Source organism: Anoplopoma fimbria, chromosome 24, assembly GCF_027596085.1.
Source record: "Anoplopoma fimbria isolate UVic2021 breed Golden Eagle Sablefish chromosome 24, Afim_UVic_2022, whole genome shotgun sequence".
Classification (NCBI taxonomy): Eukaryota; Metazoa; Chordata; class Actinopteri; order Perciformes; family Anoplopomatidae; genus Anoplopoma; species Anoplopoma fimbria.
Window position 1 is genome coordinate 13,563,364 of NC_072472.1, and position 20,623 is coordinate 13,583,986.

The window sequence follows — 20,623 nt, forward strand, 5'->3', positions numbered from 1 at the left end:
TAGCAGTATAAAAACTACAACAAACTTTACATACCACTTTTTGAAACAAAAATTACAACCTTTATTAATAGGAAGAAAAAAGAGAGAATTTATGTAGTGAGAAAGATATAAAAAAAATCAATGCAGTAAAGTGCACAAACCAAAAATCAAGAAGAAAAGGCAAAGAAAATAAATAGTTTTTATAAAGTGCACCAATTTTGCTTCTCAAACTGACACTCTGTCTTTGAGATTCGAGGAGCATCAACGGTTAAAGCATAATCACCAAGTGTTCCACCTTCGATCTGGGAACAGCCAGAAATCTCTGTGCTATAGACCTGAGAATCAATCACAAGGTGTCAGGAAGCCAGTAGATACTCTAACTAGTGCCCTGTGGGATCTACATTCCTTTATTTGTTCTAAGCTTAGCAGCAGAGATCTCCAATGTTACTTTTATTTAACCAGTGATTTCTCATGGTGCTTATACGTTTCTTCACTGTTTTTACATTTTGATAACATTTAAAAACTGTGTTGTGTTTTATTCTGAACTTCAACTTAATCAGTTAACTTAATCAGTTAACAGTGTGTCACTGTGAGCAGTCACACACTGCTAATCTTTCTTGAAGTGCTTGATACCTTACTGTAACATTTGTCTTAACACACATGGTCCACAGCTTTGATAACTGTTTCCCAAACTGGGCATCAGACATCCTTCAAAAAGGAACTGGGCCCAGGAACATATAATATCAGTTCAATATTATTACAGGAAATCTGCAGGATCTGACTCCACTTGCAGTTTATTTAATTTGGTATAAAATTAGATTTAACAGCTAAAATCATCGGAAGAAGTTAGCTGGGATTGAGGTTATCATGAGTGGGGGAAACCCTGTATTACCAAAGCCTTCGCCTGTCTTCTTAAACCTCGTGTGAACATCTTGGAAAGCATCCAGCAAGCGTTTTTTTTTTTTTGCAGTTTGAACAAATGAAGTTGTTCATGGTGCTGTTTTCTTATGCCTGAGCCTGAGGTCTATGTCTCGGCAGAGATGCGGATGTCGCTCTGGGGCCTCTCGGAGCCCCGGGGAGCGCATCCTGTTTGTGCCCTGCCTGCCTGTCTGCCTGTCTGTCTGCCCTCTGCGACCAGACAAGACACAGAGAGCCAATGAATCATAATCTGGCTGCTGTTTCACCGTTTCCTGCCTGCGCTTTAGTTAATATGTGACACAATTTACATGAAAAGGGTATTTCACTGACCTACCCGGGAAAACAGGTTTTCACTTTAACTTCTATGTGATGAAACAAGTTTAATGAAATCTTAAGTAAAGAGGTAAAAAAAATGTAACACCAAAATATGGTTTACATTTTGTACTACCTTGTCATTTGCAAGTGCCTTCATCATTTCAAGTGTTGATTGTAGAAATAAATGTTAATGTTAATGATCACCTATTAGGATGATCATTAATTGTAAGACTTGATGCCAAACAATACTTTGAGAGCACATGTATTGCTACGTTTTTTTTTTTAAATTATTATTTATTATGCTTATTTCTAAAGCATGAACAAACAGCTGGCGTTTCCCCCCTCAGACCTCCTCGTGTCTTCTTCCCTGAGTCCCCGGACTAGCTTTAGGAAATACCTGGCTTTGATTAGACCTTTATCCTGGTGGTGCACATTGATGACCCACCTTATGCTGCTTGGATTTAAAAAAAAAAAAAAAGAAATAATAAAAAAAAATCACAAGCATTTTGACAGGAACCCCAGAGTGCTTTCACTTCGTGCTGGGAGTATTGTTGCGTTCCGCAGCAGTTGCTGTAAACTGAAAATGTCAAACTTGTAGACTCACTGTCGCCAGCCGGGCTTGCGTCATTAACTGGACTAGCCACGGCACTCCCAATAAAGGATCGTATCCATCCGCAGTGCGAAATCCCTCATATGGCTCCCGACAATAGATAACAAAACAATTCCACTTCGATGGAGAAGACAAAACCACGAAGCCTGATTTTAACACCACGACTGAAGTCGTTGTGGAGGACGGATGACAGTCCCTCATTTTTAACAGTTTAAAGCTACAGGTGCAGTGTATGCATGTGCGCGCGTGCACATGAGAGTATTATTCTAATAGCCCAAATAGTTATTTAACGTCAGATTGTCTATATTTTGTCTACACGGCCTTTGGCAGACAGATGTAACCTGATACATAAAGGCAAAAGATAACTGGTGGAATGGATGCTTGTCACTTCTATCCTCATTGAGATCCACCTTAATCCTATTGTTATTATAATCATACAAAAGCTTGTACATAGGCAAATAACCAAACATGAATTAAAAACAATAATACAAACTTAACATTTGTATTTGATATTTAACTTTTAAGAATGATCCAGGTAGGAACATGTATGGTGTTACTACTATTGTAGCAATTGTTCTTTATGATGCCTATTTCATTCATAAGTATTAGTCTAAAGGGGAACAGGTGTGATCGTTTTATTTCCTGGCCTCCGTTAGATACAGTGACCGGGAGACTCGTGGCTCAGGTGGGGCCACGCACACGCACACACACACACACACGCGTGCACGTGCATGCAGCTGCGGTGCCTGAATCTGAAATCCCTGAAATTCTGGGAAAGTTCCAGGAGAGGAGGAGGGGGGTTGGGGGGAGAAGGCGGAGGGATCTAACATGCAGGCGCTGCGGTTCCAGCCAGGCTGACGCCGCCGAGGCTGTGTGGCGCTCGACTGTGGCTGCTGGAGGAGCGGAGGCTCCGGGCTCTGCAGACCTGCGTCAACGCCACCGCAGACTGCCGGGACACAGCGGGAAGGGGCGTGGCTGTACCTCCACAACAAGAGCAGAGAGTCAGGAGTTTGGAGTTGTGAACTATGAGCGATGAACCTGCACGACGAAATGAAATATATTACATTGATATGCTAAATAGCAAATATATACATGTATTGATTGTAGCAAATCAACTGTAACCTAGAACAGATTGGTGCTCTCTAAAACAGAGTAAAAATGTGTTTATCACGTGTGCATTTTACTGATTATATTCCCTCATTCTATATATATATATAGAGAGAGAAAATTGATATATATATTGATTCCTAATTAAAAAAATATTTTACATTTGTGTTGCTCCATTCACCATTGTGTGCTTCAACACAGAATAAAGTAACATTTTCAGTTTATATATAGAAACTGATGATGCAAAATATAGCTATATTAATTTGCTAAATTACTAGGAAAAAAAATGTATATTTTGTTATGAGTTGTAAAGTATTAATTTAATATAAATATATATTCCAGTACTTTACGTAACTAAAATCATAGCCCATAACAGATTGAACTGTTGAATTATCTTTGTGGTGGTCTTACCTGTTTGGTATCTACTAAGGTACCAAACGCATTTTTCTTTTTTGACTTGATGACATAATTTAGGACACTAGCAACTCTAGGCCCACTGTTTCTGTTTTTGTCTGAATCCTTGCAAAGGTGACATTTAGTCAACAACGCTTTTATTTTGAAATGTTCAACTGGATGTAATCTGTATTGTGACTGACTTGACACAAAGTCAACACACACACACACACACACACACACACACACACACACACACACACACACACACACGCACGCACATGCAAACAAACAGACACACACCTTCGCTGTTCCAGTATGCTGGCTCGCCTCAGACAGGATCTCCTTACGCAGTCTGTCTCTGGTGCACTTGTCATCACTACAGAGGTGAGTAGATAAAACACCTTGTATATTTCCAGAAAATGCAATTTTGTTACTTTATGTCTGTTTTGATGGATTGGTTTCTAAGTTGAATATTTAAGATGCTTGTTGTGAAATACTCGGTAGATATATGCTTACTGGTACTAACAGGAAACTTTTTTCTGAATACATTATTCTACTATTTTATATATTATTTCCCCATATTGACATGGGTTTAGACAAATATAGGCTAATGTTATACCTGAGAATAGACAGTAATCAATAGATGGCTCTAGGCTGCTATTTTGGGCACACATTTGAGAAATATTCAAGCGTTTTTCTTGGTTCTCCTTGGTACTTGAATGACTAGTTGAATTTATGAAATCTTATGAAAACTATGATGATTTTCCTAAACTATGAAGTTTATGATCACGAATTGCAGCCAACCATCAAGGTGTGTTTTTTTAAAGGTAAGTGAAGATCCCGGATTCTTTTTGCAACAACATGACTCGTTGTAGTCGTAGTAAAGGGAAGCTGCCGTGTTTACTTTTTTAGGGAAGGGGTGTCCTGGTGATAAAGCTTTAGGTAATTAGCCTATCTGAGCCTGCAGACTGGGTGACGCCAGGCTCCATAAAGCACCAGCGGCAGACTGATGCCGCATTGAGCTCGTGCGCTTTTGCTGTCATTGTTAAACCCAGCTGTCTTGTTTTTTTGTGACCAGTGACTTTGGTCACATAAGCATATATAGCACATAATGCTGATTTGCACATTTCTTTATTACCTGTGTGTATTTTTTTGTAGATCCATCGTTTTGGGAAAACCACAAAGTTTCAGATTTGGAAACAATGACGAGGTTCTGTTGTGTATTTTAGAATAATCAGGCGTCCAAGCCAAAAAAAAAAAATCTTAAAAGAGATCTCAATGTACTGTTTATAAACGCTTTGCATGCCTAGAGTGTTTTTTTTGTTTTTTCTTCTAATCTGCATTTGATGCGCATAATCAAACAGGCGTGCATGAAGAGGAGAAGGAGCAGACGAGTTATAATCTTACATGCAAAAAATGATCTACGACTTTCCAAACACAATAGCCTTCTCCCTATCGCAAGAATTCTGCTACAAGTAGATCACCATCATAAACGTGCAGACATACTTTACTGTATGAACATTTGGGAAAGTTTGAGTGATTTATCAGTAAGGTGGGGCTGCTGGAGAGATGCGCGCTGAAAAGAGTTGATTTAGGACTCAAAAGGTAACCTACATATATTGCAGTAGACTAAAGACTTTTTCTGTTTCTGTCCAACAAAAATAAGTCGGTATAGAAGAAATAGACAAAAAAACAGAGTGAGCTCTCCCTCCCTCTCTCCCCCTCCTGTCCTGTGATGTGTTCTGGCCAGACAGTATGGCTCCTGGGCGTCAGTGGCATGATCATAGAAACAGAGGCCAGAAAGGACATTCCTCATTGTTGGTGAATCTAGAAATGAGCTTGGCCATCTTGCCCTGCTCTTTTTGGAACAGTATGGAATGCATTTTCTCCATTGAAAAAAAAAGAACAACCTTGTTGTTGTGGGAGATCAGTTTGAAACAGGCATGGTCTTTGTATCATTGTCTACTGATACAGCCTCCTTATCATGGAAATACACCACTAATGCCCAGATTGTTAGAAAGGAGTAGTTTTTTGCTCCTGTGGTATTAGACTTTGATTTCACTGTGCTAAATTCCTCTTACAATTCAATCTCATGGTCTCTTTTTCTACCTAACCACTGAACTATTTATCCAACCATACATTTGTTTCAGCTAAATTAGCAGTTAATACTCTTTCTCTCTCTTCTCTTGCCAGATGATTGAAACTTGACCTGGGTTTCTGTCTGTGAGGAATAACCTTCCCTGCAGGAGGCTTCAAATCTAGAGCTGCCGGATCCTTTCGGTGCCAACACGGAGAGGGGATTTAAAGTTTGCTTTGCACATGGGAACTCCTTCACTGGTGCTGCTCGGATGTAACAGGGGAACACAAGAAACAGTCTTTGTTTACGCAGACTCACCAGGATACCTCTTTTACCCGTACCTCTGTCCTGGCTTTCTTATTATTTGACTCCTCGCTCCGGTCCTCAGGGGAGCTTTTATCCCTTTAACAGCATCCACCACCTCATCTCGCCACCCATTTAACCATCTCATAATGAACTCCTCTGCATCCATTACGTCCCTATTCTCCTTCACCAGCCCAGCAGTGAAGCGCCTGCTTGGCTGGAAACAAGGGGATGAGGAGGAGAAGTGGGCGGAAAAGGCTGTGGACTCTCTAGTGAAGAAACTAAAGAAGAAGAAGGGGGCAATGGAGGAGCTTGAGAGAGCCCTCAGCTGTCCTGGGCAGCCCAGTGAGTATTACAGTTTCCAACGGTCAGTTTTGGTTCAGTCCAGCAGGTCCAAATCTGGAGGTCAGAACCCATCCAGGGGGGGTCACAAGATAAACATGAAGGGAATTAGGATGATTAATAGGAAAGAGGAAAAAACATGCTTCCTCTACAGAAAATAATGTAATTTTATAGACTTTAATGTCCATTGTGTTGCTGGTAACTTGATAATCGTACCTCTCTGGTCCTGTAAGAATTATTCAAATGAAACAATTTTGCTTTATTGCTTAACTTCAGGGGTCATAAGGTTAAAAGGTTTGGAGCCACTATAGTCAGTAAAGAGGATGTTTCATACCTGTGAGGTCATAGGTTTCACACACTATTATGAATAATCATCATGATATCAAATTATTAAACAAACTGAGGTTTAAACACACAATACAATCTGCAGATTTCCTCAAGGTGTATTGAGCACCACGTTACTCAATTTGATTCCTTCAGGCAAGTGCGTGACGATTCCGCGGTCGCTGGACGGGAGGCTGCAGGTGTCCCACAGGAAGGGACTGCCCCATGTCATCTACTGCAGGGTTTGGCGCTGGCCCGACCTGCAGTCCCACCACGAGCTCAAAGCCTTGGAGTGCTGTGAGTTTGCTTTCGGCTCCAAGCAGAAGGACATCTGTGTCAACCCTTACCACTACAGGCGCGTGGAGACTCCAGGTAAACACATTATGAGAGAACGTCTTCTGAATTTGCTTTAAAACAATAAGGTCATTTTTGAATTTTTATATCATGACAGTTAATCCTATTGTGGTTTCACAAACCGAGACAGGACATTTGATCTGATACAGTGTTCCCAAGCCGAAAGGATTTGCAGTAATGCGATCTTTTATAACAGCATCTGCTCTTGCTCTGGGTCCCTTTGTCTCTGTTCACTCCCTCACTACCTTTTTTTTTCCTCCCTTCCTTTCTCTCGTCTCCTCTCAGTGCTGCCACCAGTTCTGGTCCCACGCCACAGCGAGTTCAACCCTCAGCACAGTTTGCTGGCGAAGTTCAGGAACGCCTCCTGCACAACGAGCCTCTGATGCCCCAGAACGCCACCTACCCGGACTCCTTCCCCACGCTGCCCTGCTCCTCTTTCTCCTCATCCCCTTCCTCCTCCCTCATCCAGTCTCCCACTTCACAGAGTTACCCCGAATCCCCCAACAGCTCCGCAGAGCCTGGCAGTCCGTATCACATCACAGGTAGGAACCAAAAAGAGCAAGCTGATACTTTAAGTGTTTCAGTCTATGTGAGATAGCAGGGAAACACCTGTCATGCCAGCAGGTTTCTGACTTCATTCATGATCTGAGTGCACATCACCTTCTCTTCCTGTCCCTTTAATTTGTGACATGCTTTTCCAGCAGAAACTCCCCCACCTCCATACAGCATGATGGAGACAAACCCTCAAGATGATGTGAAGCCCAGCAACTCCACAGAAACCCTCAAACTCACATTTTCATCTCCGCACAGAGGTAACTAAAGTTCACACAGGATGAGATATGCAGAAAATAAAAATGCATACAATAAAAGTAGTATTTACGTCTATTAAGTAACAAGCACTATACCATGAGATGATATAAATGTGTCAGATAGAGATGTTGTTATACTGGTTATACCGAGGCATTAAGATCTCCAGTTGTCCTTTTGCCATTGCAGGTAATGTTGCAAATGTTTGCATCATTGTGATAAAGTATCTAAAAAAGAAATGTACGATGGCATATTTTATCCTCCAAGTCAACCCTTTATTGTGCTCCTGTTTAGATTTACGGCCTGTTTGTTACGAGGAACCAGAGTACTGGTGTTCTGTAGCTTACTACGAGCTCAACAACCGGGTGGGCGAGACTTTCCACGCGTCGTCCCGCAGCGTCTTGGTGGACGGCTTCACAGACCCGTCCAACAACAAGAACCGCTTCTGCCTCGGCCTGCTATCCAACGTCAACCGCAACTCCACCATCGAACACACACGCAGGCACATAGGCAAAGGTAGGCTGGACGACTCATGCAGGTAATTCACATCAGAACACGTCCTTTTGAAATATTTCTTGATGGACGTTGCAAATTTCCCCGCTGCGGGACTAATAAAGGATTATCTTATCTTATCTTATATGGCCTGTGCCCATCATACACGGGGCGAAAGCAGGAAGTCAGGGGAAGGTTGTTGCTGAATAGATGTCCGCTGAGTGTGTGTCTCCTGTGAGCAATCCATTAGGCCATTTTTTTTCTCATGACCAAACAGTTTAGAAAGCCTGCCTTTGTTGGAGCAAAAACAACAAGCCTCGAGGTTACAGTAAACAGTGCAATTTGTGGTTTTTACCGAAAGGGGTTACAAAAAGGGTCAAGGGCAGTTGGTCCCCGACTCACAGACACAACTCAGACATTCCTCATTTCCAAGCAGATTCCATTGTTGTTTTGCTCCATATAATGTGAAAAAAAACACAGCATTTTCAGTCTGTACACAACAAAGTCATCGAATATGTATCTTTGATTGCATGTTTTCTTGGATAAAAGCTGCTTGATGTGCTATGACATGATAATTGTTTGCACCACAATAAAAGGACTAGTTGTTTTTTTAAGCAAAGGTTTAAACATTCAAGTTGTTATTTCACTGTTATTTTTTTTTTCTCCTCCATTCCTCTAAGGTTTACACCTGTACTATGTGGGCGGCGAGGTGTATGCAGAGTGTCTGAGCGACAGCAGCATCTTCGTCCAGAGCCGCAACTGTAATTTCCAGCATGGCTTCCACGCCACCACTGTGTGTAAGATCCCCAGCGGATGCAGCCTCAAGATCTTCAACAACCAGCTGTTTGCCCAGCTCCTCGCCCAGTCGGTTAACCACGGCTTTGAGGTCGTTTATGAGCTCACTAAGATGTGTACCATCCGCATGAGCTTTGTAAAGGTACTGAGCTTTCTTGTTAAATTTAACAATTGGGATTAGGCGACATGTAGCCAGAGAAATGCAGTATGGCGATCATCCTTTTGCCTATAGTTTTGCTTGATACCTATATGGTTTAATAAGAATATCCACTCAAAGTTTCACAATGTTACTTAAAATGCTGTTATTTTGGACCTCATGTGCTAATGAGCATGTCAAATCTTACTGTACACAAGGTGGGATTACACTTGTTCACTTGTCACCCATTCATTTTAATAGTTACCTGAACTGCCAACATGAGCAACTGAGATTTATTATTGTGTGTTCTCATCAGGGCTGGGGTGCTGAATACCACCGTCAAGATGTGACCAGCACCCCCTGCTGGATCGAGGTACATCTGCACGGGCCCCTGCAGTGGCTGGACAAGGTGCTCACACAGATGGGGTCCCCCCACAACCCTATTTCTTCAGTGTCATAACATGGACACACGTGTGTGTCAAGTAGTCGTAGGTTCTGTATGTTCTACTATGTCCAGGCTTTCTGTCCTATGGGCTTCTCTTGACATCTCAAACTAAATTACAAAAATAGCTGTTACCCACAGCTTTGTCACATCATGCCACATAACTGAAACACATGAGTGATTGAATTTAATTTACAGCTCATGTAGTTAAATGATGAAGAGTTCTTTAATTTCAGTAAGACTGTGATAAGGTATTTATGGTTTGTCATTGGGACATTAACTGCACTCCAAGAAAAGTAAAAACAGGATACATTTGAAGGTACTCAAAATACTAGTGTTATTACGTGTTGTATACGTTATTACGGTTGTATCTATTCTATTTCCATGTTTTGACTCATTTTTGACTGTGTTTGCTTTTTACTTGTTCCATTAAAGTTGTTTTAAGAAAAATAAGACATTTCTCAATATTAGCTTAATAATTTTACTCTCATATTCACAGCAAAATGTACACATCAACATTAAAACACAGGAACATACAGTAGCGTACAGTACAACACAGCTAGCATGATCAATATTAATCTCACCAAACTTGATTTGTGTTCCTTTTTTGAATACAGTTAGTGTGGTAAAAAAAAAAAAAGTCCTGAAAGCCCCACGTGGGGCACAACAGGGCTGTAAACATGCATTAAACAATTGATTGTCACATGTAACAACACGTTCATGTTCAAAATAAAAACATCAGGCTAAAAACAAAGTGAATAATTCATTAAGAGAAAACGGACTGAAAAGTATCACACAGGCGTCACTCAAAAACACAAAGAAACTGTCATGTTCTTTTTTTCCGCAATGGAAAAGACAGGAGGATCAAATTGAGTTTACAGGATAATTCAGTTGTTCTGAGGCTTCGACATCTGAATAACTTTGACAAGACAATAGCAATCCAATGCCATCGTTATCATTGTCACATGAAGACAGGGGACTAACACAAAGAATGGTAATTAAAAAGTAAAATCACAACAAGTAAAAGTGAGAATAAATAGCACCAGACATAGTCAGTAATGTATGCCTTTGGGGGGGGGGGGTTTAGATCAGTTCACCTAGTTTAGCCCACCAGTCTCACTACGCCTTTACGACGTCTCTTGATGACCATGTTATTCTTTCTTCGGCTCTACGCGGTTACTATCCATTTACGCATGACGTGCCAGTGTTTCATCAGCGCTCTCTATGCATCATCACAAGTACAAAGTCAAACACTGACGGACCGGCGTCAACAGCCCTGGAACTGCTGCTGTGATTGGCCGCGGTTCTGTGTGGCGAGGAGCTGCTGCTGCTGCTGCAGGAAGCTGATCACCTCAGGACTTCTGAGCAGTGACTGAAGGAAACGCACACATTCAAATTTCAGAGCAAAATACAAAAACAAAGATTTCTGTAGATACAAGGCCTGCTTGTCTTAATCTGCCTTTGTAGGAAAGAGAGCACCTTGTGCCAAAATGTCTCTATACATTAAAATGTGATGTCTTCCAGTCTTGGTGGAAGAACACAAAAAACACAATGGCTGTCAAACCCGTTCACTTAGACACTTAGCAGATGCATGCAAGTATTTTGGATAACATGTTAAGCCATGCTCTACAATATAGCCTTGCTGCTGAGCATGGAAACATTTAGGGATACCATACATCGAGAAATAAGACAGATATAACACTAACAATGAGGACAGGCGTAGAGATGGATGACATATTAAAAGGAAAAACTTGAATAATGGTAAAGTAGAGGGGATTTTCCAGGCATATATTGAATCAAAATATCCCCTTGAAGGTAGGGGGGGTCACTGAATAGTTATGCCAAGCTACACAAGCTGTTCTGGAGGCTCTACAAAGACTCTTAATGTTGTTTTCCCCTTTAATTTGTCACACATCTGTAGCTGCATCATGGCACGATCAAAGTCAGTGTGTCCAGTTACGACTTACCAGTCTTTTCTGGTTGAGGACCTGCTCTATCAGGGAGGGTCGAGCTGGCCGGTCACCCATGGCACCCAGACGCTGTTTGTTCACGGACACAGGCCGCTCCTCTGAGTTTTCCTGATCGACACGTACAAAGAGACAAAAAAACATGCAATTAACCAGGAGAGTTTTGTTTGTATTGTTGTTCAGTAAAGTGTGGAAAAATAGCCAGGGGGCGTGCCAATGAGTTATGCCCTGGCAATGTGAAATGCACAGTAAGGGGAGTTTAAACTTCTCAAATGAATTTATTCTTCAGTCATCTTATCTAAAATCTCTACATGTAGAGATGGTTTGTAATCCAAATTCTACTTTTTATGGTTCGTCTGAACAATCTCTCACCATGATGTTGGGTTTCAAGATCTTAAAGTATCTACAGTACCAGTCAAAAGTTTGGACACACCTTCTCATTCAATGCTTTTTCTTTATTTCAATTTTTTTCTACATTGTAGATTAATATTGAAAAACATCCAAACTATGAATGAACACATATGGAATTATGTGGTAAACAAACAAATGCTCAAAAAACCCAGAATATGTTTTATATTTTAGATTCTTCAAAGTAGTTGAATGAGAAGGTGTGTCCAAACTTTTCACTGGTACTGTACATCTGAAGCTCAACCTTACATCAAGTTTTCCACTGGACATGGCCTGATCACTCTTCTTCTTCTTGTACTTGTCTTTGTACATCTTGTTGCGGTGTTTTTTGCACATCCAGGGTTTCCTCTGCTTGGCCACCTGCGTCGTGGTCTCCGTGCACCCGTCATAGGTGCACTGTTTGGGCGCGTTGTCGCCCTCGGAGGTCTCCTCGTCGTTGAGTTCCTCCGGGCTGGCGGCGCTGTCTCTGGGATCCGACGTGTCCAGGACGTCGCTCTCCTCGTCCAGGTCGTCCATCTCGTACGAGGAGACGTTGTTCTCCGGTTCGTGCGGTGTTATCACATTCCTGCTGTCGACCACTCCGCTCTTACTCACGTAGTACCTTTGTCCATCTTTAGTGAGCAACAGAGTCGAGTCCTTGTCTTTGTTCGCTGATGCCGAGCTGTCATCTTCGCTCATGATCGCGGCGAACAAATGCAGAGTTGTAGCAGCAGATAGCGAGCTAACGATCAAACCTCTGCAGCCAGCTCACGTTAAATAACGCAGTGACCAAACACAGCTGCCCGCCCACAGTCCTGTAGGATCCAATTTGATAAGGCAGTGTGTCATACATACATACTTTGTGAATTAGGACTTATATTCGCCTATCATTCAACTTCCATAGCATGTCACTGCTCTCGCTGCATTTCGATAACAAGAACGTTCTTCTTCGTCGCATCGGTTTCCTTTCACACAGTGACCCCTAGTGGCCAACACGCAGTACGTGCGACACATGCTGCTTTATGCTATTTTCTTGGTGGTAATTATGTATTTTGTAATCTAACAGGATACATTTTGCATGCTTCATTAAATAAATGAGTTTAAATTACTTAAATAATCAGTGTCAAGCAAACACACCTGGGTTGCCACAAGGAAATAAAGAGTAAATCAGAGAAAAGCACAGCTGAAAAACTATATTAAGGATAAAAACATTTGTTTTTGTTATACTATACCATACTATACTGTGACCTTGTTAATAACTTTTTTATGACACCTCCATTATTATGATTTTATTTTATGGCATACTATACTATGACATTAAAAAATGATCTTATAGCATGACTTTTTTAAGACACACTATATTAAGGAAGTATTAGAGGCATGCTATAATATGACTTAATGTCATTTTCTATGGCATACTATACTAAGACATTTTTAATGGCATATTTATGTCATACTAGACCTTTTCTTTTTCATGATTTCTTTCTATATTCTATACTATGAATTTTTTCATTATTTCCTACGACACACTTTATTTCAAATATTTTGAATGAGGTTTTTTGACATATGACGTTTATCATGATTTTCTTTCGACATACTATACTATGATTTTTTACATGATATTTTTAGTCGTAGTAAACTATGATATTTTGTATGCTTTTTTTTCAACATACTATACTATGACCTTTTTATGACATTTAAGGTCATACTATATGTTTTTTTTTCAACATACTATACTATGACCTTTTTATGACATTTAAGGTCATACTATACTATGACTATACTATGACTTATAAATTACATTTTCTCTCATACTCGTAAAACTACACAATTACATTTTTATGACATACTATACCATGATTTTTTATAGACGTCCTTAACTATGTTTTTTTCATGACATTTTCACATTGATAACATTACGTGACTCGCAGTTTGCCATAAGCCATGCAACCAGTCACTTTTAATTGTCATATCTAACCTGACATACGCAAGTAGTGTATTAATAATAATAATAATAATAATAATAATAATAATAATAATAATAATTAAGCCTTTATTAGTCCCACAATGGGGAAATTCAGTTCTCTGCATTTGACCCATCCCGGAGGAGCAGTGGGCTGCAATGAAGCACCCGGGGAGCAATTTTGGGGTTAGGTGTCTCGCTCAAGGACACCTCGGCATGTTGCCTGTAGAGGGGTTCAAACCACCGACCTTGTGGTTGCGGGTCAAGCACTCTACCTCATGTGACACAGCAGTATTTAAAGGGACCGGCGGATTATTGTTGTATAATATGTCCATTTCATGTCACATTCGCCACAGTTGGCCTGCAGGCTGCACAATGTGAAATTTTGTTATACAGGATCATCACACTACCAGCAGCCAACACTGAAAGGAAGACAATAAAGTAACTGAGTATAATCCAAAAAAAATTGAAAAGTGCAACATTTGAAAAACTGAAAGTTTAGAAAGGTGTATTGTTTCTTTATTTACAGTTACCAAAGTGTCAAAGGAAGTGCTCAGACCTACAATGTTTCCAGTTGGTACAGTGCAGTGTTCCTGCAGGTAAGAATATAAATAATGCGTCAAGGTCTGGGGATATAGCAGGCAAGAGCATAGGAAAAGCACAGAGGTAGCTGTCTGAGAGCCAGTATTTGCTCTGTAACAGACAGAATACTGTGAAGCACACAATGAAAACTCCTTATGTTCTTTTTTTATTAAACTTGCAAGCTCTCATCAGCAAGCAAAAAGTAAGTCAGGGGACCAAACCTTTTTTTGTTTGTTGTTTATTAGGGGTTTCCATGTCAAATAGGTCTGACAAAGTTGCCGAAAGAAAGAAAAACGATCCACCTGTATGCGGATCACTTGCTCTGTCAAGTACATAAAATGTTTGGTCCATCGTCTCTGGCTTTAACTGTTCTGGGATTCACAACTATGTATTTCAAGTCCCCCTCTAGTTGAGTGCCAACCCTGCAGATAACTGTTAACAATTGAAGTAAAAAAAAACAAAGTGGGCAATGTTCATTTATTTGACAAAACAAATTTACAGTTAATAAAATCTTTCTCCAGCAAACTCAAAGAGATTGGAGGACCCTTCGGGTCCATTGCTACATGAATTGTCTACTGTATATCATTTAAAGTAAAAAAAAATGTTACACCAGCTTAACACATTAAACCATAGTAAAGCATTACACAAGACCCAGACAATTTGTTTTTGAAACCAATTTTAATTATTACTACTATTATTAATACACCATTGTTGAACAGAGGTACAGGTATTGGTATTGCAACTGATTGTAATACTGTAGTGCAGCTGTGAAAGCACTTTGGTAAACCACATGTGCAGGAGTGAGTGGATTTGAACAGCTAGACAACTTCATACTGATCAATATAGTGGCACATTACTGTATATGTGTTATGATAAGAATAAATACAGACCACTGCAGATCATCCTTAAAAATCAAAAGGCATCGCTCTGCACTATTCTTACTCCTCTGGCTTCTCCTGTCTGTTATCGCACATCAATTACTGGAAATCCCTTTATCGGATGCTGTTGCAAAGGAAGTGACATCATTCCCAGTGTCTGAAGACTGTTCTCTAGTTCTGTTTGTGTACATCAATCCAAGTGGGACATCAGGTCGAATTGGTCTTTTTTCTACTCATTTATATTGTTTCATTTCGACCCGATGATCTCCTCTGGGTTATTTTTTCTTTGCTGACCGACTGATAGACATGTATGATGAATGTTTTTTTTTTTTTACATTTTTCATAGACTCATTACTAGTAAATAAATATACTGTATTGTGAACTATCAAAATAAATGAAATTATGTTATTTACATAACATATAAACAATACTTCATCACAGAACCATTTTTTATATAAGAATAGGCTACTGTATGTCTGTCATGCTTTCATCTGAATAAATGAAGCCATGAATGAGGTTGTAGAGAGCTCAAATTAATCCTCTCCCATCCTTTAACTGTACTGCTTCCCAGTGCTGCTGGTTCTCTGGCATCCAAACTGTCTTTCTCTGTTTGACTGCACTTAGACTGCAGTACTTTGTGCAAATAGGCAGCCCTCATAAACTGCTAATTGTATACATTTAAAACCTAAACATTCCTGCAAACCCATACAAATGGTACACCTAGGCTGAAACAATTAAACCTTTCTTAACTGCTGGAATATGTGGATGAAATATGTCTTAAAAGTTTGCGTATGAAAAATACGTAAACCAGGCTTCATATGTGTACATGAGCATTACAAAATATCAAGATTAATATGATATAAGTTCAGAATGACTGTGAAACTGTACGCATGAAGACAAAATGTTTGCTACACAAGCACCCAAATGCTGCTGAATTTTGTGTATCAAGATGTCATGTATGAAGCAGTTAACACAATTATAAGGAGAGATCAAATGCACCATTATTGTCTTAATAGCAGTCTCTGTAAAATGTAAACTGTAAAACTGCAATCCAACATTACAGGAAGGCAATGCCAATACTGTGTGGTGCACAGAATTATAGCACAAGTGCTGTCTTTGATCATTTATCTGAACACTATATTTAACACATTTGTAAGAAAAACACCCCTTCTCTACACATTGTGGCTCTCATTTCCCCACATTAGCCTACATTAGCCTACTTCAACATTTCTGAGCTCTACTTCTCCACACTTTTCCATTATTTTCGTTCCTCCAAGCTCTTAGGACAATCCAAAAAAGACATATTCTTTATGAAAAAGTGAAATACATATAAAAAAATGCAGTGACTAAATAATGAATAAATAAGGTTCAATAAAACATGAACATTGGTCCAGGTTCTCATATTGCCTTCTAGAGCTGCTCCACCATAAGGAAGTTTCCATGTTGAGCCCGGATCATCACAGAAGGGTAAACAATACCGTCCCCCCTTTCTCGCTCCTTGGGCTCTGCAACATGTGCTCAGATGAGAGAACGTTGAAAATAAATAAATAAAAAAGTATTTCGCCTCATTCCACCTTTACCCTCTTCCTCGTGGTCTCTGTTTCTTGTTGCCTCTTTCTCTCTTTCTCTCAACCCACTGTTTCATCTTTCCACCCTTTGATCGATCACTCCTCCAGGTTTGGAAAGATATATTCAGTGGAGCTAAAAGTTCTCTCTGTTTTTTTTTTTGGTTCCTCCCTTCATGGTTTTCTCTTCTTCACCCCCAGCCGTAGAAAAGAGACTGTGGGGAAGCTGATGTCTCCTCCTCCTCCTCCTCCTCCTTCTACATATAGAGAGAGGAGCTGGACGAGGATTTTCCCTCCTTGCTTCTACATCCTCCTCCTCCTCCTCCTCCTCCTCCTCCCCTCCGCCTCCTCTCTAGAAGGGCGAGTTGGGGGAGTAGATGATACTGGCTGAGCTGATGGAGATGTCATCAGAGTCAGATGGGAGGCTGGGGTTCGGGGAAGGGTCAGAGCAAGTGTCGGGGGTCAGAGAGGGAGGTGCCATGGGCAAGCCAGGGAGGCAGCTGGGAGGCTCCGTCCGTAGTGTTTTTGTTGTTGATGTTGTTACTGTTGTCAGTGTTAGCATCATCTGCAAAGGCAGTGGCTTCACATTCGGGTGGCGTCCTCGTCTGAGAACCTGCCCCTCCTTATCAAGAGCGGTGGCCTGAATGAAGGAGGAACAGGAGAACATTATGATTAGATCTTCTGATGCCATGTTCTGGTGGCACAGTATTCCAGTATGAAGGACCAGGAGAACCTTGCACATGTTCTTTAAGTTATTCATTTATATTAATTATATTATTCGATAGTGACAAGAGGGGTAAAATTAACAATCAATGAGGAAGGTATGATGAATAAATAAAGCTAAATATATAAAATCAAAACCTAAATTAAAAAGTTTTGATTCAACATCCCAGTTCTTAAATTATGTTTAATGAGCACCTTAAGATAGATTCATAGATCAAATGATTGTGTTCATCGATGCATTCATTTGTTATTAATTCATCTTGTCTGTGTACTGTGGCTATCAGCCAGTAAAATTATAAATATGAACCTTTAGAACCATGAACTTCCTCCATAAATCAATGTTGGATAAAGTCACACAACAGGAGTTGGTTAGCGGGAGCTGAATAGCAGGCTAAGGTATTATGAGAGGCAGCCACGTAGGGAGCATGACATCAATATAAAAAAACCCACTGAAATTAACAGTGAACAAGCAAGCAAACAGGGTTTCTTTGAAAGGCAGCATTCACAAAGAAATTGCGTAAGCAGAAAGTTACTGTTGCTCAATGAAAACATCAAACATCACTTTGTACAAGTACCAACAAAGAAATTTAGGAGACACATCCACAAGGGGAATTTTAGGGGTAACTTGGACTTCCTTATTCACACACTCAGAAATCCAGGAGACACTGATGTACACTATTACACCATAGAGGCTGTGGTGTAAAGAAGGACGACAAGGATGCATGCGCTGCAGGATGTATGTGTTTACAGCAATCGCGGGATGAATGGGAAGAAGCAAAAAGCCAAGCACAAAGACCACAGAGCAGGGACGAAGCTGTCAAGGCAGCACAGCAGCAGCCAGTCAGCTTCACGCAGTGAGGAGGGAGGAAGCAATTTTGGAGACACTATCTCCATAGTTTGTGACCATCTACCCAGTTGAATCTCTATGGAAACCTGGCGTACCTTATCCAGTACATGGCCGGGTGCTGGTAGAAATCCAACGACCCAGATCTCTGCATAGAAAAGCTGTCATCCAACTGAATACAAAGAGAAACCAGCAAAATCACTCTAAACACCAGTTCACTTGAAAACAGAACAAGACACAAACTTCACTCAGAAAGTTGTATCCGTCCTTGGAGGCAGAATAAATTGACTTGAAAATAAGTTGACAAAAACTAAAGACCTCTGTATAAACCAATTTAACAACAACTTTAGATCTGTTGGATCAGTTGGTTAATGGGTGCTGTAGATTCTAGTAGAGGTGACTTACAGAAATGACTGACACTCCTGCAGTGGTGTCGTTGCCCTTCGGATTGGTGTTGAAGTGCTTCTTTATCTTCCCTGCTACTGACAACTGATGATCGTTCTCACATAGACCCTCATCCTGTATCGAGCAAGGCCAGAGGAGAGGAAAAAAAATCAGCGCTTGAGGGAAGATATTGCAACTTAATGGATGTGAGCTCAATTAACGCTGTACTTACAGTGACCCAAGGGTGCTCCAGCACCTGGAGGGCAGTGTATCTCTGATCCACCTCCACCTCCAGCATGGATCGAATCAACTCCTTCAGCAGGAAACAAACATTGGTGAGTCAAGTCAGTTTTTTGAAACAATTGGATTTGTTCGCAACACATAGTAACAGATGATGTCCTTACTAACTTAGATATTCACCTTGGCTGTTTCTGAAACGTTGTCCCAGTACGGTAGGGGAAATTCTAGCTGTCCCATTAGTATCTGATCAAAAAGCACTTCCTGATCGTCACTGCTCCTGCAAATGAAACATTTCCACGTGTGCCTTCATAAATAAAATACTTCTCTCTCTGAATGTTCACAGGAGTTATAAAGCCATTAGGGGAACTCATACACAACTCTGGATGCGACATTATGCAAGTAAAAAATATGTTGACTAGGTGGTGTAACTCTTGCTTTTAGCTTACCCTCGAAAGGGTGGGAAACCACACAGCAGGATGTAGGTGATGACTCCAGCTGCCCAGATGTCCACCTTAAGGCCATACCTGCACAAAGACAAAGATATATCATAGATAAAGAAGAAAAAAAGTAGCTAACTGCATTGACACATGACTGATACTTTGGCAGTGACCTGTGTGTCATTCCTCTGATTTGTACCTGTATTTTCAACTCTGCTACTGATGCTCTTACCCTGTTTCTGCGATGATTTCAGGTGCTACATATGTCGGGGTTCCGCAGACAGTGTAGAGGGGGCCGTCCACCACAGTCGCCAAACCAAAGTCTCCCAGTTTCAGGCTTTTGCTGCCGTCTGCATGCTCATACACCTAAGCACATAAAAAAAATACACGTACAACAAATGCTGTTAATGAAATTGATGTTTTTCTAGAAATTGATCATTTTCTGTTTCTGTTTTTTGAGTAAAAAAATGTAACTATCCATGGAATGATTGACCCATTATCAGACCTTCACTCTCAGTGTCACTGTCCCCAGGTTAGTGTGTATGGGGGGGGGGTAGAGGGGGCCGATATTGTTGTCTGTTTTAGGGTCACTAGGGGGTACCAAAGTCTCAAATTTGCAAATCCTATACATAGTGACTTTAAGTAAAAGTATAGTGGCACCTTTAAATAAAGCATCAAACCTTAAAGCTTGTATAATACATATTATAATATTTACAGTTGCTCAGATGTTTTGGCATCTTTAAACTTATTGTTTTGGGTGTACGGCTCACAACTCCTTCCACAAGTCTGACCCAACCATCACATGTAAAAAGTGCCTCTGGGTGGTAGACGGTGCAAGAACAGCATTTGAGGGAAGAGGATAAGAAGACAACCGGGAGGTCGACAGAAGGGAGAAGAAGGGATGGAATGCACATACAAAGAAAGCTGGAGAAGGAGTGAGCGGGAGGTGTGAGGGCAGCAGGGATGAGTCATCTCTCTCCTCTGTCAGAGTCCAGAGTGAGTGATGATACTTCACCGTTCATTCAGACAAGAGAGAGGCTACACTGCGGCAAGATATACGACCATGTAGACAGTCAAAGCACATGTGTGAACTCACCAGCAGGTTTTCTGGTTTGATGTCTCTGTGCACAATGTTGAGGCTGTGGAGGTATTTGATTGCGTTTGCCAAATTGTAGAGCATGCCGCTGGCGTCTCTCTCAGTATACCTGTTGGCAGAGGTGATGGCGTCGAACAGATCTCCCCCCTGCAGAAAAAAA

General features: G+C 40.8%; 3 protein-coding genes across 6 annotated transcripts in view; 1 reads left to right on the forward strand and 2 right to left on the reverse strand.

The window, feature by feature from the left end:
* Positions 1 to 3,618: 3,618 nt before the first annotated feature.
* Positions 3,619 to 10,373, forward strand: smad9 (SMAD family member 9). The gene is given in 9 exon segments (XM_054625770.1): positions 3,619 to 3,709; positions 5,519 to 6,050; positions 6,528 to 6,743; positions 7,011 to 7,085; positions 7,088 to 7,267; positions 7,427 to 7,537; positions 7,827 to 8,048; positions 8,705 to 8,961; positions 9,272 to 10,373. Coding segments are annotated over 8 exon segments (1,401 nt in total). The 5' UTR covers positions 3,619 to 3,709; positions 5,519 to 5,854; the 3' UTR covers positions 9,416 to 10,373.
* Positions 10,374 to 10,464: 91 nt separating this feature from the next.
* rfxap (regulatory factor X-associated protein) lies at positions 10,465 to 12,700 on the reverse strand. The gene is made up of 3 exons (XM_054625771.1): positions 12,022 to 12,700; positions 11,365 to 11,475; positions 10,465 to 10,769 (listed from the first exon to the last, which is right to left on the reverse strand). The coding sequence occupies exons 1-3, from the start codon at positions 12,448 to 12,450 to the stop codon at positions 10,665 to 10,667; spliced, it is 645 nt and encodes a 214-aa protein (XP_054481746.1). The 5' UTR covers positions 12,451 to 12,700; the 3' UTR covers positions 10,465 to 10,664.
* A 4,391-nt stretch (positions 12,701 to 17,091) lies between these two features.
* dclk1a (doublecortin-like kinase 1a) overlaps positions 17,092 to 20,623 on the reverse strand; it is a 42,604-nt gene continuing 39,072 nt past the window's right edge. For 2 of the 4 annotated variants that reach the window (XM_054625910.1, XM_054625909.1), the window contains exons 9-16: positions 20,464 to 20,610; positions 19,600 to 19,733; positions 19,377 to 19,454; positions 19,111 to 19,207; positions 18,923 to 19,003; positions 18,712 to 18,825; positions 17,302 to 17,379; positions 17,092 to 17,181 (exon numbers count right to left, since the gene is read on the reverse strand). In XM_054625910.1, the coding sequence (XP_054481885.1) occupies positions 17,092 to 17,181; positions 17,302 to 17,379; positions 18,712 to 18,825; positions 18,923 to 19,003; positions 19,111 to 19,207; positions 19,377 to 19,454; positions 19,600 to 19,733; positions 20,464 to 20,610 (819 nt within the window). Of the gene's footprint in view, positions 17,182 to 17,301; positions 17,380 to 18,404; positions 18,479 to 18,711; positions 18,826 to 18,922; positions 19,004 to 19,110; positions 19,208 to 19,376; positions 19,455 to 19,599; positions 19,734 to 20,463; positions 20,611 to 20,623 lie in introns of those variants that run through there. The other 2 variants (XM_054625912.1, XM_054625911.1) reach the window with 1 other exon arrangement.